Raw genomic sequence first — 27,557 nt, 5'->3', positions numbered from 1 at the left:
ACTAATAGACAACTGAACAAAGAGGATTTTGTTTGGAATGAAATCAGGTGATATGCTACCATTTATTTATTTATTTATTTATTTATTTATTTATTTATTTATTTAATAGGCTTGTCCCCACCCATCTCCCCACAACGGGGGACAACCGTGTGACAATTATGGAAGTTAAGTACAAAGCAGGGCTTCTGCAGTTCAACAGCTGTGTAAAAGAAAAAAATTGGGTTTATAATTTTGGTGCAAAACTATTAGATTTGCAAGAACCCAGTGCTCTTTTGCAAATGACCAACCGATTATTGGTTAATTTGTGGTATCCCATTCACACATTGCAATTTTCAAGTGATGAATGTGCATTCTGATTTCTTATTGTTTCATTTCTGAGCAGTGTATGCCCTGGAGGGCCCAATTAGAGAATGCTAAAGTGGTTCTTGAGTTTAAAGTCCTGGTTTTTAAAAACTTAATTAGCATCATTTGGGAACAGATGCAGATAATTAATAGATCTGCACGTGTGCTGGAGGAGATTTCAGTCCTTTCCTTCTGTGATGTCATTCTAAGGGAACACCTTCCAGTAAAGATACTGCTTATATTTGAAAATAAAACTGTCAGTGGTCAGTTTCATGTTCAGAAAAGAGATTTTTCTCTAGGACTGGAAGGAGCGGGCGTTGAGGGACCAGTAAGAAAATTTCCTTCCATGTCTACCAAGATTCCCTTTCTTAACATTCCCTCCAGCTGCCATATATATTGCTCCCTCTTCTCATTTTTAGAATATAAACAAATTTTACCAATTGATAAAGAACACATCCCATGAATCTACTTTTTAATATCAGGTCTGTAAATGTCTTTCCAGCCACATAGAATAATTCTCTTTGCTGAACCCTTGTTTCAATGGAGCCAGCATTTTTCATAAAATGCCAAATTTCATATTTTTGAACATAATTCAGCATCACAATTACATCTTTAACTACTATATTTTCCCCCAAGGTTATAGTATATGGAATGACTTGAAACCAAGAAGGAGCCATAACTAACGGCACAAATGGTGTGAGTGACCTTCACTGTTTTCATTTCTATGGTTTTAGAGCCTGTCTTTTGGCATGAGATCTGCTGCTGAAAGAGGACTAGCTGCCATCTTCCTTACCTTCTGCCGGAAAACCTCCATCAACAGTCTTGCTATTACAGATGACTGTGGTTATGCATACATCCATCACGCTGCTATTTACAACCGTGTGCCAATTATCTGCCAGGTGGTTAAATCACATCTAACTATTAATCAAAGGCGTTCTGTGCCAGTTAGCCAAGGTAAGAAAGATTAGATGCTGCCAACAACCTGTGGGTACGACAGTCTGAGCTAGTCCTTCTCACTTCTAGGAAATACTAAAACTCTGAACTTGGAAACTGTACAAGAAAGAAATCAGTATAGATATTCTACAAAGTAGTCATTCCTCAGGATGTCATTCATTTTATTTTCTAAAACTTGCAAGATCCTGTTTTGCTCTTTCATAGTTTATCAATGTGGGACTCACACTCAATATCTGTATTCAATATCTGTACTCAAAATTCTGTAGTCTAATTAGGGCAATTTATCCAACTTGGCATGTTGATTTTCAATTTTTATGCTACTGGCTAATTAAGCACCCAAGGCTTAATATGATTGCACATTTTTCAAATGTCCATCTTCAGTGTTTGGGTTCCCACATCATGCTCTAACCTACTAACGAGTAAGCAATGTTTAGACTTTATCTTTTTATGTGTGATAAATCTGTTATTTATTTAACATTAAGTCATATAATAAGAGCTTTAAGGGAACTGGTCAGATAAGAATATAATAACAATGACAACAATATGACCATCAACAAAATTTTTGGTTTTTTCAGGAAGACGTTTCCAAAGACCAGAGGCAAAAGGTGGTAAGTTATAAATATATTATCTTCTTTTTATATAAAATAAAGCTGTGCCAGCTGTCCTTATCTTATAATCAATACTATTTGGCAGTAGTGAGACAAAGGTAATATAAGTCTTCCAATTAGTGGGAACATTCACACATGCAAAATCAACCTGTTGTGTGAGAAATTATTTCAAAAATCCGTTTTGCTCAAGAACCAGCTGGAGGGGCAAACTAGTATAAAGTGAAGCTTCCAGCCTTTTGTGAAAGCCCTGAAAACTCTGAATAATTGAGATCATACACTATCTTCTAGTTTGTACATAATACTAAGCTATAATGTCATTTTGGCTAAGTGTGATGTGTCAACATAGCTCGTATCATATTGGTACCTTACAAATTGTAACTTTTAACTGTTTATTTTCAGGAACACACGCCTTCTTAGAAAAGGATACCATGATTGGAGAAAGAAGTTGTGAGTTGTAAATAAATCCAGCATTATTTTCAAACCCATTAAGGATACTTCCAGACATATTTTTGTATGTAATTGCCTTATTTCAAACACTGATTTTTTGACAGGGGATACTAGCAATTGTCTCCCATTTGCAATTTTCCCTTGTTCAGTTTCTTCCATTTTGTGGAAGAGTGTGTTAAAAGGAGAATCGTGGAATAGCAGCACAATGCCTGCTCCTAAGTAGCTGTGTGTGTCCTTTGCCTGACATATTGGTAGTGATTCCCACCCTCCCGCTGCACACACACTGCAACTTTATCTTCTTCAGTTCCATAAATGGAAGTGAGAAGTAATCCAACTCAAAAAAGAGAGATGACTTCTAAGTTGAAAAAAAAAATCATACAATCAGAACACGATAATGAGGTAATTTATGTTTTGAACTGCATAAAGATTTGTCATAACTGTCACCTCCTGAAAGTAAAGTAAGGTAAGTTAGTTGCACTAGATCTGTTTTGGTATCAAATGCAGATCTTCACAACTACCTCTCTGACTTTCAGAGTTTCTTGCTATCCCATCTGATTGCCTGTTCTATTCTAGTACATATACGTATACATATACATACACACACACACACACACATGCTTGAGCAAATTCCTAATCATGTCAGAAACATTGAAAAAAGATAAAATTATATTTGGAGTCACATAGAGATCATTGGTTCCCTCCCTCCCTGTTTTGAGAAACCCTGAGTAGAACCCAGCCAAAATTAAGCACTATTGATCCAAGTCCATTTACAGGTAGTTCTCCTTTAGCAATCACAACTGGGACTAGCAACTCAGTCATTACGTGAAGAGGTCATTAAGTGAAACCATGATTGTGCTTATGATCTTACTTCAGCTTTCCTTTGTTTTACAGACCTGTGAAGGTCATAAATGTGAGGATTTATCATAGATACATTTCCATCACTGTCATAACTGCGAGCAATTGCTAAACGAGGCACTCGCTAAACAAGGACTACCTGTATTTCAAAGAAAAGGATTTAGGTGTGTTCCCAGCTCTGTTTAAGGACTGAATGTACTTAACTTTGACATTGATATTAGGCTTGTACATAATAAGGTACTTTGCATCCATGCATTTTTAACCACATGATCTAGGGCCCTGATGCATACATATGAATTTCAATGTTTCCAAATTATACATGTACAAATAGGATAAAATGGAAGAGGGAAGCTGAAGCTCCAGAGCTGCAACAACTCCTAATGCATCTGTAGAGCTTCTTTTTTATGTGATGCAAGGTGAAAGTTATTAAATATGTTTCATGAATTCAAATTCACTCTCTTTAATTAACATATTTTAAATGGACTGAAATCAAAATATGTTTTCAGCCTGTCCCCATCCCATGCTGACTCCTCTTGGTTCTGGTCCCACCATCTGCCTGTTTTTTGGATGCAATCCCTGTTTCGCCACTGGAGCCCTCAGCTTAAAACAAGTTGTACCACTCTGCCATAAAGTATGCTTACATTTTCACAGGACTGTAAAAACATTCATATCAGTTATACATTTACCATTGTGTATTCTTTATAAGTTTATGACATTTATATTCGGCCCACCATTCAAAAAAAGTTTCTTTTTTTGTTTTGGTTTCAGTTATGAAATGCTGGAATGCAGCTCATTTCATACTTTTCTAATGTCAAGAGCTGCAGTTAGTAATAATAACATATACACTTTGGGAAATACAACTTTAATATTAATTATGCAAAAAGAATGGCAAATAAAGCACAAATTCATAACTAGCACATAATCATTCTACTTTACAGTATAGAGCAGCGTTTCTCAACCTTAGCAACTTTAAGATATGTGGACTTCAACTCCCAGAATTCCCCAGCCAGCCATGCTGGCTGGGGAATTCTGGGAGTTGAAGTCCACATATCTTAAAGTTGCTAAGGTTGAGAAACACTGGTATAGAGCTTTTACTTTAATACCTCAAGGCCTGTGTCACTCACTCCTCTTGCATCTTGTTGTCTATCAGCTTTGGGACCCACAGCTTTGCATCTAGCAGCCCAGTGTGGTTCCCTTGAAGTACTTCATTTCCTTCTGGCTTTAAGAGCAGATTACCAAATACCCGATGATCGAGGATGGATGCCAATCCATTTTGCTGCCTATTATGACAATGTGGCCTGTATCACAGTTCTCTGCCGAAAGGACTCAGAGCTGATAGAGGCTGAAACTCGATCTGAGTGAGTAATCAGAAGGTAGCGTCCAGGGAGAATTGAATGTTGGGGGGGAGGCCCAGAGAGAGGTTGCTTGGTGGGTTTAGGTTGCTGGTAGAGTTCAGCATGAAGGAGGAATGGGTGGGTGGGTGGAATAATGGTGGTAGTGATGGTACAAACAAGTTCTGAAGGAAAGCTCTGGATGGCTGTGAAGCCAGAGGGGAGTTTATAGTGGGAAGACCCATTGTGCATAGTTGGATGTTACTGCTAGCTGCACTGAGTTGGCTCTGGAGTGGAGCTTCAGTGGAAAGAAAGCCTGGATAGAGGCTCAGGGAGAGTGTGGAGGCAAGAATTTTGGCACCTGAGATACGCTGGCTCTCAAACATGGAACAACAGTCTAAGGTATGATGGTAAGGAATCTAGGCAGGTGGAGTGAGGTCAAGTCTGAATGCACTTCCCCCCTCCTTCTCTTTATCTTCGTAAGAACTAGGGAGGGTCTTGTCTGAGACATTTACTTAGGTTACATTCCTGCCCCAGACTCAGTCCTCTTTTATCTGACCATTGTCTTGGTAGCAGCTCTATCTCCTGTCCCTCAAGGCCATTCCTCTTTTCCCTACATCATGTTGTTGGTGCTCTCCTAAAATGGCTGCAATATGGGTTGCCCATTCACAAAACGATGGCCATTGGAAACCATAACCAGTTACAAAGCATTATTTTTATTGGAATGCTATTTTACCTCCCCCTCTTACTTTCCCCTTAAGTAATGCCCCATACTACTCCTTTAAAACTGTTCTTTTTTGGCTGGAATGTAGTTGCAGAAAGGTGTTTGCCTTGGCCAGACTTCATGTTTTGTCCTTGATTCCAGAGGCGAGATATATCACATTCCCCTGCAAGATTGCCTGTGCCTTTGTTGAGCGGAAGTGATTGAGTCAATTTCCCATATCTTATTGTGTGCAAATTTAATCTAGCTTGGCATCTTGATTTAATAAATCCTAGGAAGATCAGATAAGAATGCAATATTTCTATTAGAATAGAAATAGAAACATAATTTTTTTTTACAAAGAACATGAAATTCTGCTCAATTGCTATTTCTGTAAGGAGGCTAACAGTTTAGCTCCAATCCCTTAACATAGATGATACTTGCCCTTGAGTCTTGGTATAGTTTTTATAGTTAACCACAATGTTGGATCTCATCTGATAGCTAGTCTCAGTGACCTCGTTAGAGCTTACTTATCAATATAGAAATATGCAATGTAAGTTTGTTTACTTAGGCTTCCATTAAGTTTAAGTATATGAAATAAAATCCACTGTATTTCTTTAGGTTTGTTTTGTTTCATATCACAGTGTTTTGTTCTTTTTCTATCAATAGATATCATTCCACACCACTCTTGCTTGCAGCTGTATCTGGAGCACTAGATACAATTGAGTATTTGTTTTCTCTGAAAGCCAACTGGCTAAAAAAAGATGGTGAAGGAAATAACATAATTCATTTAGCCGTGCTGAACTTCCACACAGAAGTTTTAAAGCATCTAATTGAGCTAAATAATCCTGATCTCCCAGTTTGGGAAACTCTTGTTGGTAAGTGCTGTATACACTAATAAAATGATTCTGATTAAATCACTACAAACTTTTGGGGCTGGGATTAGGCAGTACATAATTCATATGCCAGATTCATGTTCCCCTTCTCTGGTATGACTAAGGATCTCTTTTGGTGACAACATGGGGGTGATGTGATAAAAGTCATTCTGGGGAGATGTTACAGCAGCTGGTGAGAGATACCTACTCAACAAAGATAAAGTTGCAGAGGACTTATCCCTACTGCCAGGTTGCCCCATTGCCAATACAAGCCAGCAACCATTTTTGGATAGCAGGAACAGACAATGTCATTCTGTACTCATGTCTTACCCATCATGAAAGCAGCCTCCATTTTCCGCTGTTCTTTCAAAGTACTGTTTTTTGCACTTTGGCTACTTTCCAGAGGCAGGAACATCTCCAACTCAGTCAGTGGATGCCATAGTCTCTGAGGCGGTGGTCTTCTAGAACCCCCTGTAAGAAAAGTGCTGCAATACTATACCTTGCCTGATTTGAAACCTACCAAGAACATGTTTGGATTTCTTTCATATTTTTCTTTCCCTCAGCTCTCTCTTTTTCCACTGGGTTTCCCCCCTCCCCCTTTTTTAATAACTTGACTGACACATTGCTCATCATTTCTCCAGTCAACTGAGGTAAAAATGCTTCACCGTAGCTTCCAAATCAGGTGCACTATAGCAGCACCGTTCTTAAAGGTAGCTCTAGAAGATGCTACAGACAGCAAGGCAGCAAGAAATGTTTTTTTATTATTTTAAAGCTTGTTGTCAGCATGCATATATGTGCATTTTAAAGCATTAACTTTGTTGTATGTATACATATTCATCCATCCGTGTGTGTGTGTGTCCAGTAAAACCTCTCCATGTGAAGGAAGGCAATTGGTCATTGATGTTTCCAGAAAGGAAAGGTGGGAGAGCACAACAGCAGAGGAATTGTCCAATGGGAGGACCCGTAGCTTGCTATCACAACTGAATTTTTTGCAAGCTGTTGCCTGATTGGACAGCATTTTCTTAAAATGGCTTAGAATCAAGCCAACAGGAGCCATAGGGCAGGAGTATGTTAAGGGTGCAGGGCAGATGCACCAAACCACGAATCCTGGATTACCATTTGGTGGCAACACAGGACTATAACAATATCAAGTAAAATGATTTCTCAAAGTTTTTGGTGTCATGACTCCAAAAATTATAAGTATGTTTGTGTGACCTCACAGACAAACCTAATAGGCTTTGGATTAGGCAAGAAATAAATATATCATTTACTTTTAATATGGAAAAGAATCTGTATATCAAATAAAACTTTTAAAGAACCTTCCAGCATTATAAAATCAAACCTTTCATTTTGAAATAAACAATAAACCAACCAAATTTAAAACCATATTTTAATGGGAATTATGAACTTCCTTACTTTTGCAAAACTCCAAAAATCTCGGTATTATTTTTGATACAGCCACCCTTACTTCTATTTCCCTGTTGATTTTGGATCAATATTTGCTCTTACTTCTGGAAAACCTTGATTGTCTTTCTGGCTTACTCAGGCAAAGGAGAACGAAATACTTGATGGCGCTCTTTGGGTGCACATGCCATAAGGCTTGCAACCCAAAGCTATAGTACAACCCTGTCAAGATTTACTCCAAGCTTTGCTTGAATAAGCTGCTAGTTTGTCCAGCTAGAGCAGAAGCAAATTTTGATAGTGACGCTGCTTTGTGTGCAGAATCCTCCAAAATATGTGAATTCCTTCCTCAATCCAACCCACAGTTGGGCAGCCCCTGTCCTAAGAGAATCACAAGCCTTTTATTCAACGTTAATTTTCCTGTTAGACTACAAAGAGAATGAGTGTTGTAAATTGGAATTAAGGCAAAAGCATGTGGTTTGCCACCTTTAGTGCAATCATTAAATGTTAATAGATTTTTTTTAAAATTCTTAACAGGTATGCTGAATTGTGAATCCTATAACAGGAAAAAAATGGCAATACAGTGTTTAGAAGTACTTTGTCTTGCCAAAGAACATTACTGGAAGTGTATATTGCAGGCAGGTGAGATATCATGTGTACTATATGTTTATATTTGTCATTTTTTCTGCTACAAGTTATTTTAAGGATAATGAACAGCCCAACAGTCTGTCTTACTGAGATAGTTGGCATGGCGTTTGGTTACCTAAGGTTCTTGTCCTAGGGCATTTTAATGTAGATGCTGAGTTTCCCCGGTAAGTTGTAGCTCAGGATTTAATGTTCTCCATTATGACCAAGGATCCATAACCATACATGAAACATACATGTTAGATTTGGTGTTTTGTTTGAATGAAACTGGTGATGTGATGTAGGGGAGCTTCATGTGACTCTGTTATCCTCTTCCTAGGCAATTTAAATTCCTAGATTCTTTGCAGGAATGGGGGGTCAGTTAAAATAACCCAACCAAATTGCCTTATGTACAAAGATGGTTTCCTGAACAGACTTGAAATGATTTCCACTTTGTTTCCTAGTGATATGAAGGAAGTTCTCCCTGATAAGTAGAATATGGAGATGGACCAGATAGTTGTCACTATTTCTGTTAAATGTTGTCTTCCCACTTGCAGAGCCAGATCAGTTCTTTAAATTACCAGAGTGTTGCAAGCAATGAAGCAGCTGGAACACAAGTAGAGGCATTTTTGAGACAACTCTGGGCAAAGATTGAGGGCCATTTCAAAGCTTACTAGCATTCCTTTGCTATATTGTTCAGCATCTCTTTCACCAAGTTGGTAGATTTGGGGAGCTGGAATAGTCAGTTGCTCATTGTGAAAAATTCACATGATTTTTCATAGATTCTTCATGGATAAAATCAGTAGATCTGCTTCAGCTTCGGCTCCAGTACTGAACAGTACAGGTCATAGGGATGTAGCCATGGCAACCCTGTTCTGTTATTTTGGATGTTTTAAGCTCATTGCTATTAGGATGTGGGGAGAGATGAAGGCTATTAGTAGAAGCCTTGTCCCCACTCCCCCACATTTTACAGCCTCAAGCAGAGCCAAACAACATCCCATTCCCACTGAAGCCAGGGTTCCTAAAAGATGCACTGTAACATTCAGACACGCAGTTTTGCTGACCACTGTCCATCTATAGGCTAAATTCCATAGAGTCGGTCGCCCCCCCCCTTGTGGTTCCACTGCACTTTTTTCTGTTTTTCTCAGTTGCTCAGAAATTCTTATCAAATGAATTCAACTTCACCCTCTGCTGTTGTCATCTAAAGTCAGAAACTTGGAGAGATTCACAGCATGTTGCATTTGTGCAAGTGTCTGTAACTGGTCAGTTATTTTTGTTCTTGGTGACAGGTACTATACCCTCATTAATCAGCTTATTGAAGAGCGAAGACATCAAATTGGAGTGCATCACTGTGGGAGTGCTGAGTAACATCTCCACCCATGATCCAATTGCCAGAGCCTTCGTAGAATCTGGAGGCATTTCCGTGTTAATTAAGCTCTTGGCTACGGATGAACCTGAACTGCTGTCTCGTTGTGTAGTTGTTTTATATGATATTGCCCAGCTGGATAATAATCAGGTCATCATTGCTGAACTGGTAAATCTAATTGCTCTCTTTTGTGGCTACCCTTCTTTAATAAATTGATTAGAAGAAGAAGAAGAAGATGGGCATGCTTTTCCATGATAATCCAGGCACCTTTTATTATTTGTGACTTTTTCAGACTTGTTTGATTTTTACAAGTTTTACAAAGTAGAGGCCTGTCTGTATGGATTTGGCCACTTCTGAGTTCTACTTGCACATTGCAGACATATGGCTGTGGCCCTCTTTTTGTTGGCTGGCTTGAGAAATCAGGAACAAGCCTGTTGAATGTAACTCTTCCTCTCTGCACTGGTCTCTGAAATGAATTTCTGCCCCACCATTAATGATAGCTGAGCTGCATTTTGAACTAATTTTAATTGTGGTTAAGGTTAATCCTGATAACTAGGATTTTGTTTGACTTAGGATATCAAATGTTTAAGTCACACCTTTAGACTAAACAAAAACACTGATGAATCTGAAAAGAAATTAACCATGACGCTGATGAGCTGAAGGAGGAAAGAAGTATCCTCAGAGTTAGAACCATGCAGTCTTGATGGTGGTTTCTGTTTTGTAAACCATGCTTAATAGAAAACTAACATACTGAGTTGAATCCAGAGTTTTTATTATGCTAGAGTTCTGTTAGAACGTTTCTGCTGCTGGAGAAAGGGAAAGCAATCATTACTGATTTTTCCCCTCTTTTCATCCCACTGAGCCATCAAGGCTCAGCAAGGTAGCCCAAACCCTACTCCCCTCCCTGCCATATTCCAGGAGATACCAAGAACTGTGGAAAGAGGGAGAAAATTGGGAAAGATTGCCTTCCCCCTCTTCAGCCAGTGAAAAAGCTTTACTGGATCAAAAGACTCACAGTAACAATGGAACTTTTTGTTGGATTCAGCCCATTGTATTGTTTGGTTTTTAATTAATCCTACTATTTTTGTCTATCTCACATATTTTTTTTTAATGTAGGGTGCATTTCCTGCTCTCATCAATCTATTGCAATATCACTTACAAGATCTGCTTGTGAATGTAATAAACTGTATCCGAATGTTATGCATGAATAATAAAGACAATCAGTTGAAAGTGAAAGAAATTATGGGCATTGAACAACTTGTCCACTTCTTAAGTTCAGATTCAGGTAAAAACAAAAACAGCAGAATTAGATAATAGGTTTTAAGGGATTTACTTGGCTTACTGATTATTTAACGTTCTGGAGCATTTTATTTCTGGTGTGATGGGAGTTGAAGGGGAAGACATCCATTTCACCAGTAGTATCTCTTCTCTAATATTTACTAGGAATCTTTTGCCTTCCCATCCCTGGTTCTATCATTTATTTCAGTGTTTCTCAACCTTGGCAACTTTAAGACATGTGGACTTCAACTCCCAGAATTCCCCAGCCAGCATGGGAGTTGAAGTCCACATGTATTAAAGTTGCCAAGGTTGAGAAACACTGATTTATTTGTATGTCCCATTAAGGGATATCTTGCTTTTACAAGCTCAAGAAAACTGGTTTTAAATATTATGAAGGGAAAAAAATGTAACATCATTATCTAAATACAGCAACAAATTCTTTGTCAGGCATCCTAGTATAATTATTATGTCAGGAAATAGGTATAGTAAAGAACAAGATAAAAGGATATGCGTTAACATTTTAAAATCTAACATCTACAGTTTATACCTCTTACTGCACATATGCATGAGTGTGTGTTTATTTATTTCTGAAAATATTTTCATTTTTCCATGAAGATCGAAAACATATGCTCCCGATACATTGATACCATACAAAGAGGATAAACTGCTATAACTTCTTGTTATATACTGAGATTAGATGAAGGGTATACAGTAAATGATTATTTCAAAACCATACATAATAGTGATTGCCCTTTAGGGATTCATTGATGATTTTGAGGTGACTGCTGTTCAATTTATTACTGAACAGAGAAGTAAATTATCATTCAAAAAGAAATCTTTAATCTGTAAATTGCCATTACTATAAGTAATGGGAGTTGTTAAAAAGATTGAAGCAGATTCTACATGTATCTGGCTTTTATTATTGTGTGTATGTATATATATATATAATTTTTTCTGCTTAAAGATGTCCTAGTGGCAGTGGCATCAGCAGTAATTGCAGAAATTTCTCGTGGGAATATGGAAATGCAGAATGCCATTGTGGGGGCAAATGCCATTGATCCTCTGGTTGAGCTTCTTAGAGGAAGGAAAATCAGTGTCCAGGTGAAAGGAGCAATGGCAATTGAGGCACTCTGCGAAGGGAACTCTCTTATCCAGATGAGATTTCTATCCAGATCTGTGACCAAGTTCCTTTTGAAGCTCTTGAAGGCAAGTGTTTAATTTTTCTTAGCGGGTTGTCTTACCCAAGTCATTGTATAAAGGATGATGATGATGATGATGATGATGATGATGATGATGATGATGATGATAATGATGACGACAACGTGCCATCAAGTCATTGTCAACGCTTAGAGACCACATGGATAGATTTCCCCGATGATGATCTGTCCCTAACCTGATCCTTCAGCTCTCTAAACAGTGTACCCAGTACCACTGTAACTGAGTCCATCCACCTTCCTGCTGGTCCTCCTATTCTTCTCTTTCTTTCCACCTTTCCCAGCATGAGAGCCTTCTCCAGAGAGCTGGGTCTTTGCATAATGTGTCCGAAGTAGGACAATTTGAGCCTGGTCATTTGTGCCTCGAGTGAGAACCGTGGGTTGATTTGTTTGATGGCCCATTGGCTTGTTTTCTTGGCTGCCCGTGGTATTCTCAGGAGTCTTCTCCAACACCAAAGTTCAAAAGCATCAATACTCTTCCTATATAGTAGGTTTGCTTGTGCTTGTGCGCTTTCATGTACAGCACTTTTGCTTTGATCCACCTTCCAGGCCTTTCACTTGAAGGTGAGAGAACAGGGGGCTGCAACTCTGTGGGCCCTAGCAGGTCAAACCTTGAAGCAGCAGAAATTCATGGCAGAACAGATTGGATACAATTTAATTATAGATATGCTTCTATCGCCCTCTGATAAAATGCAGTGTGTTGGTAAGTCACTGTTTATTATGTTTCTGCAACAACAAACACATTAAAAAAAAACTCACATAGGAGCTCAAAAATTCTTAAATGTATCTGTTATGTTGGTGTTTTGGAAGGAGGAGAAGCTGTCATAGCTCTTAGCAAGGACAGTGAAATTCACCAGAACCAAATATGCGAAGGGAATGGAATTGCCCCTTTGGTCCGGCTGTTAAGAAGTGGAAGGATAGCAGAAGGCACCCTCCTCAGTGTCATCAAAGCCTTAGGCACAATGTGTGTCGGTAGGTAGTTTCTTTTCTGTTGTCCCCAAAGTATAACAGAATGTTAAAGCTTTTGAGTAAAAACCATAGAAGGCCCTAGGAAAGAGTATTCTTAATATTACGCAGCATTGGACAGATTTGAGGGCTGTAGCAGTCCATTTCCCCCATAACAGCAACCCTTCTCACAAAACAGATGCCTTTATCAAAACAGTTGCAATCCTAGATCTGCACAGTTTGCAACTCACAAAGCCAAATACAGCCCAATCAGGATGTAGTTCACTCTTTTTCTGAATTTCCTGGTACAAGGTGTTTGTAGTTTGGTGAGCTACAAAAAAAGCAAGTCTAAAGAAGTCATCACAAGTCACTACTGCTAGCAATTTTTATTCAGTCCTGTTTTTGCAAAATATCTTACCCAAGAATAGACCTTATTACAATCATTTCCAGCAATGTCTTCAGAATAGACAGTATTGCTTTATATCAGATTAGTCAGTCCATATATCCTTCAATCCCAGAACTATCTATGGTACTCTGACTGGAGCTTTCCACAATGTCAGCCACAGCATTCTCCCTTAATCTGCTCTCTGGCCTTTTTTTTAAGCCAGAGATGCCACCAGAGTATAATAAGGAAACCAGAATAAAACCTTCTTTGCAGGGTAAAAGCAGTGCAACTGATAGTAATGTCAAACTAAAACCAGTAACAAAAATAATGGTAAGTTCTAAATGTACTAAAATATTTTTTTAATGCCTGGGAATTTAAAAATCACTTCATCCAGCACTTTAAAACATTGTAAGTAATCCTAATTCTACTTCCCACAAGATTATGTTTCCTAATTTGAGGGGTTGTGAGTATCTATCTATCTATCTATCTATCTATCTATCTATCTATCTATCTATCTATCTATCTATCTATCTATCTGCCTTTGAGTCAATCTTGACTCCTGGCGACTGCCTGGACAAGTCCTTGCAGTTTTCTTGCCAAGGTTTTTGGGAAGTGGTTTGCCCTTGCCTGCTTCTTCCTAAGGCTGAGAGAGGGACTGGCCCAAGGTCACCCAGCTGGCTTGGTGCCTGAGGCAGGACTAAAACTCACGGTCTCCCACCTGGATTCTAGCCTGGTGCCTTAACCACGACACCAAACTGGCTGTGTTATATACTGTTGATACTTGGGCAGAAAAGCACGCCTGTTTTCTGGACCCAAACTCTGCTAGTCCTTGCTTCATGAGGACTTTCCTTTGATTTGAGCTAGTGCTTGGAGCATATGCTTGCTTAAAAGTAAAGAACAGTTACAGGGTCATAATTTGCTTGTGCTAACATTCCATTTTTTTCCTCCTTCTCTTATTTGTATGGATCTTTTGTATGGGTCTCTTTGCCTGACATCAAACTTGTAGGTGAAGCTAATATAAGCAACCCAGTCAGTCAAGAGAATGTATTGGATGAGGGGGCCTTGCCAATACTTGTTCATTTACTTAAAGCTCATCCATCCCTCCAGATAAAGGTGGGTTTTAAGTATTTGTCTTACAGGTCTAAGCTACAGGTAGTCCTCATTTAGCGAATGCCTCGGACAGCAACCATCCGCAGTGATGAAAAAGTAACTTTACAACCAGTCTTCACATTTACGACCTTCTCTGGTCTGTAAAGCAAAGGAAAGCTGACGTAAAATCATAAGCATTGTTGCAGTTTCACTTAGCAACTGCTTCACATAACGACCAAGTTGCCAGTCCCAATTGTGACTGCTAAACGAGGACTACCTGTATTTCTTGAGGGGCTTTGATAGTTCCACTTCACTGAGTAATATGAAAGAAAATACTGTACATTTGCAGAACGCTGAAGACTCTAGCTGCTAATAAATAGCCTACCACATTAGATAATTAGAACTTCATTCTTAAGAACTTGTGTTTGATTTTGCCGTAATATCAGAATTAATTGTAATGATGGAATAATATATTAATATTATTTCAGTCTCTAGGAATGAAGCTAAAGGATGAGGTATATATGGCTACCACAAAAACAAGTAAAATCAAGTGGGCAGTGCCTTCACAACTAATAGTTAACTTCTTGGGAGCAGGAGTGGATACTCATTACATCATAATGACACAATGCCATGGAGAGGGAGACAGTGTTTCCTAGAAGTGGCCCCCCTTGAAACCCTAGGATGGATCAAGACCATGATCAGTCCTGGCCTAGTGGGCCCTCTACTTCACCCCAACGCTGGAGTCGCAAATCACATTTGCACATGTATACATATATAGAGAGAAGGACTGTTAAAGAATATTAGATCCTGTGATAGAAGGATCTTAGAAGTATTCAGTGAGATGTATTTGTTATTTGCACATTTAGCAAACGTTATATGTTATACCTGTGCATTTTTCGTCCATGCATGTATACTTTGTTACTTAGAACTGTTTGCATGATATTTAGGATAAACAGGAGAAAACCCCACAGATTTGGGGATTTGAAAAGAAGAAAGTTTTTAAACCCATAGAAAGATGTTTGCCTTTAGTTTTAAGTTTTATAGTATTCTTCATGCCTATACTGTGCAATTCCTTTTGTTATTTTCTTCTAAAACTTAATGATACAAAAAGCTGAGAAAAAATGTAGAGGGCAGGCTCTGTCAGGATTACAGTACCAGATCTGGGCTGCAAAACTCTGGACAACCAATAAATAGCAGATACGATTTTAACTTTTTGCTGTGGTCTAAAAGTAATCTAGACATTTGCAACTGAGATCTAGTAGCACTAATTTTGGAGAGAGAAAGGGGATCTTTCCTTCCCTGAAGAAGGTATTCTTAGGCATTGAGGGTAGATTTCCTGAAGCCATAACGAGTTGTAGGGGGTTTTTTTCCCACTCCTCATAAGGTATCATGATTCAATTTTTATTTTTTCCCATTCTACTTCATTTTTAGGTTGAAGTTGCATTTTCCTTGGCCTGTATTGTTTTAAAGAATAGTAATCTGCAGACTATATTACAAGAGAAAGAAGGTTTTTGTTATTCGGATGTCCTTAACCTTCTTTATGCACCAGATAAGGTAATGACTCCAGTAAAATACATAGTACTCCAAATATAAAATCATGTATTAAATTAGGAGTCTTCAGCATTTTGGGCTGTGGATACATTTGGAATTTTGAGGGTGCACAAAAATGGTGGGAGTTAGCTCAGATCACAAAACACCCACTTTTAGTTTTGATGAAAGACAGAATTGGCCTTGATCACACTAGTGGATGACATTCTTTGGGAAAGGGACAGAGGGAGTAGGATTCTACTGAGATTTTTGGATTTCTCATTAGTTTTTGATGTTATTGACCATAGTATCCTTTTGAATCATCTCCACGAGATGCACTTTGAAGACACTGTTCTACTGTGATGCTACTCATACTTGCAGGGACATTTTCAGAGAATAATGACAGGGCCTTGGCACCCTGGCAGTTGTACTATGGGATGCCAAAAGGCACTAACTTATCCCACTGCTTTAATATCTATCCAATGCTGCTGAACGGGCCATCAGGAGCTTGGGGATGAGAGGCCATCAATATGCTGATGACACCCAGCTCTACTTATTCAAAACATCTGACAACCAGTGTCTGAATGCAATGATGAGTTGAATGTGAGGCAATAAAATGAGGCTGAATTCTCATGCGATAGAGATCTTGTGGGTGAGAGTCCTCAGATACAGGAGTTGGGAAGCCTACCTGTTTTAAATAAGGTGAAACTCATCCAAAAGAAACAGGTACTGTACATAGTTTAGGCATGCTGCTAGAGTCATTATCATTAGAGATTTACTGTAGGTCACCTCTGTGGATAGGAGCACCTTGTATTATCTTTAGTTGGCTTACCAGCTATGCTCTTTCCTGGACAAGAGTAATTTAACTGTTGCTGCCCATATGCATGTTTTAATTTAATTTAATTTAATTTAATTTAATTTAATTTAATTTAATTTAATTTAATTTAATCTATTAATTTAATTTAAAATAGGGACGTGGTGGTGCAGGGCTTAATGATGCTGGAGTTTGCCGGTCAGAAATGGTTGGCACTCCAGCGGTTTGGGCCCGGCTCCGCAGGACGGGGTGAGCTCCCATCACTCGTCCCAGCTTCTGCTCACCCAGCAGTTCGAAAGCAATTCCATCTGCGAGTAGATAAATGGGGACTCCCATCTAGATGGGAGGAACCGGTGGTGCTGCGTGGGGAAGCAAAATACTGGTGCTGGACTGAACTCTGAATGCAACTGGCACGAGCGATGATCAATACGAGCAGATCTACAGAGGAGGAAAAGCCCGGCTGACCCCCTAACGACCACTGCTGGTCACATAGTGTAATATATATATAGCACTGTAGATTTGTAATTATAAGAATTGTTAGTCACTGTTAGGATTATATACTTTGTGAGCCGCCCAGAGTTCCCCACTGGGGGGAGATGGGCGGAGAATAAATCGAATGTATAAATAAATAAATTACTGTAATGCACTTTGTGCAGGACTATCCTTATATATAGACCTGGAAGCTGTAGCTGCTGTAGGGTGCATGGGCCAAGTTGCTAATGGGGTACTAGGTTATCCCCATATTACATATGCGCTGATTGCTGAAGTACCTGCGCTGGCTACCAATTAGCTATCAAGGCAGCTTTAAAGACGTTTTGGTATTGTAATATAAACTCCTCTGCAACTTGGGATCAAGCTATCTCACAGAATACATTCCCCATTCTAAGTCTGCGCAATCATTAAGCACATCCAAGGAGTCCTATTGCTGGTGGCATCAAGTGTCATCTTGCACTCACTCCCAGAAGAGCTTTCCAGTGGTAAAGCTTGTTTTTTGGAATGTTCTCTCTCTATCCTCAGTATTAGAGGACACCTGCTAATTCATCATTTGGGCACCTATCCCAAACTCATCTTTTAATCCATGTCTTTCTTGCATAAATTGAATGAATGGTTCTTTTTGGAACTTAAGTCTGGGATCTCCTTCTAGTCCATCCTGAGCAGAGGCCCGTGTTCTTTGACTCCTCCTTCCAAATTACTCGGTCCCTCCTATACTTCTACCACTATCTAGTGAAGTCAGCATGGTCACTACTGTAGAAATGGGTGACCCATTTGAGGATCATACTTCGTACACCAAGACAGAACTTCAGACTGTAGATTCTTCTATTACCTTCTTTGTCGTCACCTTCTTCTCAGAGGCTGTGAATTCAGGCATCAGTCATCTGCTGTCATCTGAAATAGCAGTATGTAATGGATTTTCAAGGAGGTCAAGGGAGCCACCAAAAGCATCAGCAATAGCTCATGTCTTTCAATTTCTCTCTGGGGTATTTGTGAGGTCACTTTCCTCCTCTTCTTTTTCATTTGGGTTGAGTACATCTAGTGAACAGGCTGTGGTGGTTGGGATTTGCTGTTATGCAAGTATCAAGAATATGGAGGTGAAACAGTGACCTGCAAATGAATTGCCCTATTTATGAGGCTCTTGATGGAAATTGGTAATCATCTTTTTGACACCAAGCTGCTCCTGTTTGTCTCTTGGGTTACTGATGGCAGCAGTAGATATCAGAATGCCTAGTCAACTCTGGGATCTCCTAGATGAACTTGGGATCGATCAGTGTTGTTGTTGTTTTTTGTTCCTGCCTTGAGTTTCTTTTGAGAGATGGCCACAGTGGGATTAATGTTTTTTTCCTTGATGTGGCCTTGGAAGACACTGTGATGATGGCCCTTCTATTTCAGAAAGATCCTATTGACAGCTCCGTATTCTGGAACTATGTCCCTCCACTACAGCAGAAAAGTAACCAGATCATTGTAGAAAGACATGCTTCTTGAAGTATTCCTGCTAACCTGTTGTGCATGGTGACCTCCTTGAATGTCTTATTCATCCTGATCACCTGTCTTTGTACTGTTGGAAGGTGAAGCTTAAATCCTTTGTGTTCATTTTTTTAAGTGATATAGGTAATTATAGTTTCCTTCTTCATATTTTTTCAAGTTAACTGTTGCCTTTTTTCACTGGTAGCTTTGTGATGAGACTAGTAGTCTCTGCAGTATCCTATGTTTTATCTCATCTCTTCTGAAACATAGAGTCTTGCTTGTATTGGATATGGACTGGAAAGAGAAGGTGCCCAGATTGGACACCATGTTCTGTGAAGATTGGTGATGAGAATGGATGCCTTAATTTCCCCCCATGATCTAGTGCTTACTTATATTTGGATGTGGACTGGGGCATACTGTATCAAGACTGAGATTTTCTGTAGGATCTGGGTTGTCTTTATACTCTGGTACTGGTGATGCTGTGGTGTGCCTGTGAGACTTCCATCTGGTGGGAAAGGACTGGCACAACTCCTATTGTGTGCTTGCCATCTTGTGTGAATGAGGATGATTTCATTTTCTCTCTGGAAATAGATGGTAAGATGGCCAGATATCGTCCTTACAGGCACTCTCTAGATATTAAAACAGGTGATGGCTATGGCTGACATCAGTGGGATAATCTGGCCTAGGGAAGCATTGCATCCTCTGGCATCTTTCCTAGAGGGGTACCTGTCTTGTTTGATGTCATAGCTAAATCTCTAATTGAAATATCGTTGTTTGTGTACATTTGAAAACCTAGAGGAGTGTGTGTGTGAATCTATTCAGAACGTGGATGCGAGAAGCTCCAGTGAGGGTTTTATCTCCCTGGAGTAATTACTAGCTGTAAGTAGTAATTTGCAGGAAGGGATGGCTTGTTTGGGCCTTGCAGTCAATCAACAACTAGAAAATACATTTGATGGATAAAGGCTCGTTGGATAAAGGCTATTAGATCTGGGGTGCCAATCGCCAGATGACCACTAGATGGGAACAAAGTGTTACATTTTCCATCTCTCTCTTCTGCCTCGAATGGTCATCCCCAGTTTTGTAGCACAAGACTTGCAGCCCTGGTGTTTCAACCTGACATTTTTTTCTAGGCAAAATAGAACAATTAATTGAGATGTGATGTTTAGATGACATGGCTAATGTGGGGGAGTAAATTTAATCCTACATAAACCTGGAAATGTTTTGCTAGACCCAGAATTAACTTACTAGGTCAGTGTTATAATGTCCACGTGGCCCCCTTTCATGCAAAAAAACAAAAAAAACCCCACTTAAGTGAATAATTAAATTTGCACACAATCTTCCGTGTTCTGTTTAGGCATCTCTGTAAGTAATGACAATTAAATATCCACATGTATTGGAAGTAACCATGCACATTTTATATAAATGGATGTTCTCTTGCCAATTTAATAACATTTGAGAACAGATAACATTCACTCAGACTGCATCTCCTTTTCTTTTTATTAGAGATCATTTTTATTTGACTCTTCAAAGTAGCTTTTATATTTCTTGGTCTTTGGATTTTCTTTTTCTTTTTTTTAATTCCCACTTTTCTCTTTCTACATGCAAACACTTGTGCATTTACTCAAACTTATTCCACAACAAATCTGTAAGTACTTTAGGTAAGCAAAAAAAAAAAAAAAAGATTTTGCTCTTTGTTTCTCCAGTTAATTATCTTCTTTTTCTCTTTGCCTCCCATCTTTTCCTGTAATACCTTGTAATTCTGAAGACAGGAACTTACTGTCAACTTACTTACGTTGTCCTGAGTGTCCTTCCAGATGAAGAAAGGAATATCAAAACTTTAAATGAATAGTATAAAAAAGGAAATTAACTCCTTCTAACTCCTCTGGAATTAAAAGTACATATGGTGGATTGGTTTGTTTGAAATACCTCAGTATCTTAATGTGAACAACTTTTACATGTTACTATTTTCTTATTGTTTTAAGGATATCCGTTTACGAGCAGGATACGCTATAGCAATTTTTGCTTACAATAATCCCACCCAGCAGGTACTGATTTTAGAAGCTGGACCAATATCAATGCATGTATTTGGACCTTTTCTGGTCTCAGATGTAGAGACTGATAGAGCAATGGCTGCCTTTCAGGTACAAAACTAGGTATTACGTGAATAGTTTGTTCAGAATTATTTCTGCACAGTTATGAATAAGCAATTTTTAAGAATGGAGTTTGCCATGAAGAACTTGGACTTCTCTGTCTTCTGTTGGAATCTAAAAGAGTAGACTTCCACAATATCTGAATATGGACAGATTATGACCAGCTTTCCTAAACACTGCTCTCTGGAAATTTCAGACTGTTAAGTCCTATAAGTTCCTACAAACCTGGTCAATGACTGATGATGATGTAAAATGCAGTAGAAAGCCTTTCTAAAACAACTTTCTGTAGTAGAAGGCTTTCCATAGATTGAGACAAGCTAAATTGATCGGGGTGGGCACTGAACTGATCTGGGGTGGGGCACTCTGTTTGAATGGTCTGCCGCAGGAACTGCAGTAGCTGGATGTGATGAGAAGTGGGGGTCTTTCTGTCACTGCGCCAAAGTTTTGGAAAAAACACTTGACAGGGAACCTTTTATGACTGGCTCATTTCTACATTTTGCTAGTCTGTTAAAATCTTAATTCTTCAGGAAGTCTTTGAGGAGTTTGATGGCTGATTCAAACCTCTTCAGATACTTCTATGAGATTAATTAATACCTTGAGGACATTTTGACGTTCCCCCCCCCCCCATTCCTGGTTTGTTCTTAGCTATTATTAGATACTTTGAGCCCTTTTACTAGAGGAATGGTGGGGTTTTATCTTGTTATGCTGCAATCTTATACACGTCCATACAGAATTAAACTTCACTAAATTCTGTGAGATTTATTCCAAGGTAAGTATGTATAAATTTGCAGCATAATGAATATGGGAATATTCCAGTAAGCCAAAATGAGGAAGGGGATGATAATGATGATAATGTGTTTTGTCTGCAACCTTAGCTAACACAAATATTTTTCTCGTACTACTATGAGTCTGTAATTATAAAGTAGGTTCCAAGTACTGTGTATATTTAATACTGGCACCAAAGTGATTAGACTACTATATTGTGAAAAATATGAAATGGAAAAAATGCAAAATTACAGGAAACCTGTTTTATCTGTTGTGTCAAAATGTGTCAAAATGTATCTTCAATTTCAGATTGTAGTACTAGCAAGAATTATAATTGATATGGATCAGGTTAGTTTGTCTGCAAGAGGAATTTCTATCTTGGTTGACCTATTGTGTTCAGAAAAACCAGCCACTCTAGTGTTAACAGGTAACAATTCTGTAAAAGAAGAAATGTGTATAAAATACTAAAATACTGTGCAATATCAATGCTGTGCCTAAGAGTGAGTGATCACTATGATTTAATGAAGGAAACAAGGCTGGTCATCACCAAAGTGGCCGCTATATCCTTCTTGAACAGACCGCCTGAGAAGGCTTCGCACAATTAAGTGTTCACATGTACAGAGGAAAACTTCACTCCACACTGACTTTGAAAGAAATATGAAGGGAAGAAGAAATTAAAGACCACTATTTAGATCAGTGCTTCTTTAAGTGTGGTCCTAGGATCCCTGGGAGTCCCCCAACACCCTCTCGGGGTCCTCAAAATCAAAATTATTTGCCAGCCTATGTTGAAAAATAGTACAATATTAAAATCCTATCAAACAATTGTGAGAAGCAGTAGCAGCCGTGAATGCTTCAATTTTAATTTTTAATATGGTGAGTATCAGTAAATATAACCCATACAAACAAAAGCTCTTTTGGGGTCCTCCATAATTTTTAAAAGGAGGAGGGGGTCCTGAGAGGAAAAAGTTTAAGAGACCCTGATCTAGACTATACTAGATATGATGTAAAACATGCTATCCTCATGCTCAGTTTTTTTTTCTTTTTAAATAATAACCAATGTGGTATTTAACTCTCTCCCTTCTTTTTTTCCCTTCCCCCTTCAGCCAAAGGATACTATCTGCCACCTTTGGGGCTAAATAGCAACTTCAGGGTAGGGAAGGGGAGAATTCCTAGGAGAAAAAGGATGGTGGTAGAAAAAGTTAATTTTTGGTGCTTCAGGCAGTTAATAGAAAATAGTTAATTGGACTATATTAACAAAATTCACATAATAATGTAACAACAACAGTCTGGATCCTTTTTCATTTCTGATATTTAGAAGTAAAGCCTACACATAAATATAAGCACATTTGTTTTGCTGATGCCTGAGTTATGTCACTAAAGTAATAATATGGCTGATAATCCACTAAAACTTATATCACAATTAATTTTCTGGAGAACGTCCTTAAAGTAAGCAAAGATAAAGACTTCTTTTAGTCAAGTTTAGTTCTTGATCACTTCATAGATGCATCTGTGCATTTTTTCAGCCGCAGTACGGAGGTGGTTAATCAGATTCAACCATATTTATCTTTTCACCTAGCTGAGCATACAAAAAATAGAGAAATAGAAATAATGAAAATAGAGCTATATTAAAGTCTTGTTTCTTTTATTAAAATATTTAGGAAACCACAATTGACTGATACAGAGTTTCTCAGACTTTGCAATGCTGGAACTCCATTAAATGATAAATGAATTTGTGTAATTCCCATGAGTAAAAATAATTATTTCATTGAGTTTAAAGTTGGGCAGGAAATAAAAAAGCCACTTTTAATAATGAAATGCTAATCTATATCTTACAGGTGTTCTGAAGCATTGTGGTTCCACAACTGCCCAGTAGGCTAATGCAGGCAAAGCCAGAAGCAAAGTCCAGATCATATTTTGACAGTTTTCCACTCTGTCTGTGCTAGGCAGAGTTTTTAAAAACTTAAGATCAAACCCATTCTAAGTGACCTGTGACCCTCAGGAGAGAGGGAGGGCGTTCTGGGTCACAATTTGAGAAACCCTGGTCTGAATACTTTAGCAGTTCTAGTTCTACTGAAGTGTGTTAGGTATAATTTATTTGCACAATTCACAAGCACTTATGCTTTAATTCCATTTTTCCCCCTAGGAAAATTATTAGCTAGCTTGGCCCACACAAGGGCAGGCATTCCAGAAGCAATCACAAGCTTGGGAACTGTCCAACGTCTTTGTTATCATTTATATGCAAAGGAAGAAGAGGTAGGAATTTAAAATTCTGAAGTGTTTTCTTACTGATCAGTTGAGACCAGGATCTCTCCCCCCACTTGATGTGAATGGAGCACCACATCATGCAAGACTGTTTGTCTTGGACCATGATACATCCATTTCACTCTGAGCTCTTAGATCATCTTTGTTTTGTTGGACCTGTAGTGGCTTTGGTATTTTTAGACTCTAATTTTCAGATATCCTACTCACCCCAGTCCATCAAAAGTGTTATACAGTACACACAAACTCACACATACATGTGTCAATGGTGATGTTATAAAATTTTTATCAAGATGGTCTTTGAAGTCAAATAAACATTGACCGACTTTAGTGTTCCCTGAAGTTTTATTATCTTAAAAACATTTTAATTGCTATTGTTGTAACCAAATACAGGTGACTTGTTTTCTTTTCTTTTTTTTTTTACAGGTAGTCCTCAGTTAACATAGGTAATTGGGGCCAGAATTTCCATTGCTAAATGATGCGGTCGTAAAGCACAATGTCACATGACCACTCTGCTTAGTGACAGCAGTTTTGGTTGCTGTTGTTAAACGAATTCCGCACTGTCTTTAAGCACGAAGTCACATGATCATCACAGGCTGCAAATGGTGATCACATGACCGTGGGACATTGTGACATCGTAATTGCAAGCCAGTCACCAAGCTCCCCGATCACAATCACGTGACCACGGGGATGCTGCGACAGCTGCAACTACGAGGACCAGTCATAAGTACCACTCATTCAGCACCATAAGTTTGGACAATTGCTAAACAAGAAGTTGTTAAGCGAGGACTACCTATATTGGAGCGTGTTCTTTGATTCTTGGATGGTATCAAATACTGCCATCATCTTCCCCCACAAGCTGTATTTTCAGAGATTGAAAAAGATATTTCTATCTGCATAGAGATGCAGAGATATATAAAGATAATAAAACCATATCTATCATAGGATCAGGTTACTAACCACCTCCAATTTGTGATCCCAGTTAAATCTATGAAACTGGGGAAAGCTGCTGCCCCCAGTTTTCCAAACTATATTGATTTTTTATCTCCTAAAACATTCCTATTCCTTAGTCTCAATCAGACAAATTTAATTGAACTGGCATATTACAACTTCTGCAATTAAAGTTCTATTTAAAAAAAAAAAAGTGAAATTTAACAGCTTTTATGACCCATTAACAGCTTATTGTACATCCAAATAGGTTTGTCAAGATTCTGACCACATTAGATTTTTTAAAATGAAATTTGCTTCTCAGCATATGCAATTCGATGAAGACACGTTTGCCTTGTTTTCGTTTCCTGATAGAAACGTTGTATCCTCAAAGGATCCTGTGCCCCTCAACTGGAGCAATCTATGCTACAACCATTTAACAGCTCTTCCTATAAAGTTAGATGGTATGAAGTACTGAGAAACATGAATCCATGGACAAACAGCAGTTTGTGAAAAACAAGTCTAATCCTGGTAATACAGGATAGTTCCTCCCAGATCCTTCAGCCCTTTGACATTGGCCATGCCAACTGGGCTGATAAGCGCTGGCATCAAGCTGCCTACCTTTGCAGGAATACTTCAGATCTGATTAAGTATGTTTAACAAGAATATCGATTTTAAGATTATATGCTGATCTCAGATGAGAGAAGATGTTTTTGCCTGTGGCTCTGTGGAATTTACACACCAGAAAAGTTTCCCCACTGCCAAAGAAAAGACATTTTTTACTCAATCGTTTTGCTAGTTAAATGAAGTGAAATGAGATCAAATGACTCCATAAGGGAATCAAATTCTCAGAGATTAAAAATGTGTTTAAATTAAGCTAAAAAGAAATTAAAACAATCTTTCAGGCGCACAGGTAGATGGAGCCTATGCAGGCACAAAATTGGGCAACAGGGAAAGATAGATCCAAACAGTGGACAGAAGTGATATACAAGTCATGTTTTCTGCCAGGGAATTTCTTCAGGACAATCCAGAGCTTTTATTTTAGTTTTCATAGTTCTGTTGCTTTACTGTTGTTGTTCTTTATTGTAAAATAATCCGATTCCTAAACAACATTAATAAACTGCATCCCTGCAACGTAGATGTCTTTTCTCTTCCAGGTTCGTACAGCTGTGGCATGTGCTCTGGGCTACCTAACATTTAACCGAACTGCATATCGCCATCTATTGGTGCAATGTAGGAATAAGCCCAAGTTGTTCAAAAAACTAATAATAAATCTCAGCAGAGATGCAAAAATAAATTCAGACTTTGTAAAGGAATTTAAGAGACAGAAAAAAGTTGGGCTCCCATCTCTCAGGTATCAATAGTATTTAAACTTTTAGTGAGGTTTTAGTATATTGTGCACATCAGTTTTGGAATAAAATATATTTTACGATTTCTATACAAAAGGATGAATCACGTGGATGTTTGGGAAATACACAAAACCTTCCAAATATGGAGGCTTGAGGCTTTACCCCAAGGCTGAGAAAATGAGAAAGATTTTCATTTATATACACTGAGTGCCCTGATATGAACCTGGTGAAAGTCTATTTCCAGCTGGAAGTAGGACTTTATTCCAGAACAAAAACCCTTGGATTTTTGCCAGATGACCTTTAAACGTTTTAGAAAGCAGTTCTATATAGCTTTCAGGTTTCAAACCTTTTATGCTTGCCTGAGAGAAGACCATGCTGAAGTTACTGGATTGAACCATATTTTCTTTTTCCATTTGCTGTGCACCCCTTTTGGGGTTTTATAGCATTTTTAAAACTAATATAGTGTTTTGAGAATTGTTTTGAACTTCTTTATTAGGAAAATATGGTATTTTTAAATTAAATGTTATTGAACAGCAACAGTTATCTTCAACAAGTTGCATAAATCCAGTTAATGTATTGTATCTTATTGAGTACAGCATACTAGAAGGCCTGAGATGTCAAGTCTGGAATGAGGTTAAATATTCCCATAAATAATGTGAGTGTTCAGCATTCATAAACCATGCATTCGTAAACTTGCCATCATGGGTTCATTGTCAAATTTAAGGCAAAGAGTAGCCAACTATTAAAGTAGGCAAAACAAGAAACCTGAAGCCTGCACATTTATTGAGACATCACTGTCAGCTGAATCAAGCTGTAGACAATGGAGAAGTTCAGTGAAAATAAACTTATCAGTTTAGGAACACAGAATAGTTATACTAGGTTTAATTGTTAAATGGAAAAAAAAAAAGAATGGTTAGCAGGATTCTCAAACTATTTTAAGAGTGGTTTCTGAACTTTAGTGAAAGTAGTTTATAGAAGTACTTAGCAATTATTTGCATCCTAACTTAATAGTTGGTTTTTATTTTCAGCTTGGAGATAAATGGAGGACCTCCTGCTGTCCCTGTACACATACGAGGTAATTTATGCCTAACTACACAAATCAAGGAAGCATTTGGTTACCACACAAAATGTAGAGGAAGTTAAACATGCAACCTGATCCAGACAGATTTATGTAGAGTGGGCAGATATTATCTGCAAAAAACCATCTCATACACATGTAGCCCAGAGATGTGGGTAGCCTTCTAGTGTTGCCTTCCACCAGGAATTTCTTGTAATTCAAACTGTTATTCTTGAAGGCTCATGAGCTTGATGAGACAGCCACTTTAAAGGGGCTGAAAAAGGCATACATGGAAACCAGAGGCATCTGTGAAGCCTGTTCTTATGAATAGGA

At 38.4% G+C, this 27,557-nt stretch overlaps 1 protein-coding gene across 1 annotated transcript in view; it reads left to right on the top strand.

Moving 5' to 3' along the window:
• Positions 1-27,557, top strand: part of ANKAR (ankyrin and armadillo repeat containing) — a 38,915-nt gene that overhangs the window by 7,691 nt on the left and 3,667 nt on the right. The window contains exons 6-22 of the mRNA XM_088135819.1: positions 1,077-1,296; positions 1,872-1,904; positions 4,357-4,564; positions 5,907-6,115; positions 8,051-8,155; positions 9,427-9,671; positions 10,620-10,788; positions 11,746-11,987; positions 12,545-12,698; positions 12,806-12,967; positions 14,332-14,438; positions 15,846-15,968; positions 20,700-20,858; positions 21,942-22,059; positions 23,776-23,885; positions 25,976-26,172; positions 27,196-27,242. Coding sequence (XP_087991945.1) covers positions 1,077-1,296; positions 1,872-1,904; positions 4,357-4,564; positions 5,907-6,115; positions 8,051-8,155; positions 9,427-9,671; positions 10,620-10,788; positions 11,746-11,987; positions 12,545-12,698; positions 12,806-12,967; positions 14,332-14,438; positions 15,846-15,968; positions 20,700-20,858; positions 21,942-22,059; positions 23,776-23,885; positions 25,976-26,172; positions 27,196-27,242 — 2,608 coding nt within the window. The remainder of the gene's footprint in view (positions 1-1,076; positions 1,297-1,871; positions 1,905-4,356; positions 4,565-5,906; positions 6,116-8,050; positions 8,156-9,426; positions 9,672-10,619; positions 10,789-11,745; positions 11,988-12,544; positions 12,699-12,805; positions 12,968-14,331; positions 14,439-15,845; positions 15,969-20,699; positions 20,859-21,941; positions 22,060-23,775; positions 23,886-25,975; positions 26,173-27,195; positions 27,243-27,557) is intronic.

This window comes from Python bivittatus, unplaced genomic scaffold (genome assembly GCF_059951505.1).
Source record: "Python bivittatus isolate LINGU-HERP-01145 unplaced genomic scaffold, Pbiv_v1 ctg000200_np1212, whole genome shotgun sequence".
Lineage (NCBI taxonomy): Eukaryota > Metazoa > Chordata > Lepidosauria > Squamata > Pythonidae > Python > Python bivittatus.
Note: the sequence above shows the minus strand (reverse complement) of the source record. Positions and strands in the feature narration are given on the sequence as shown.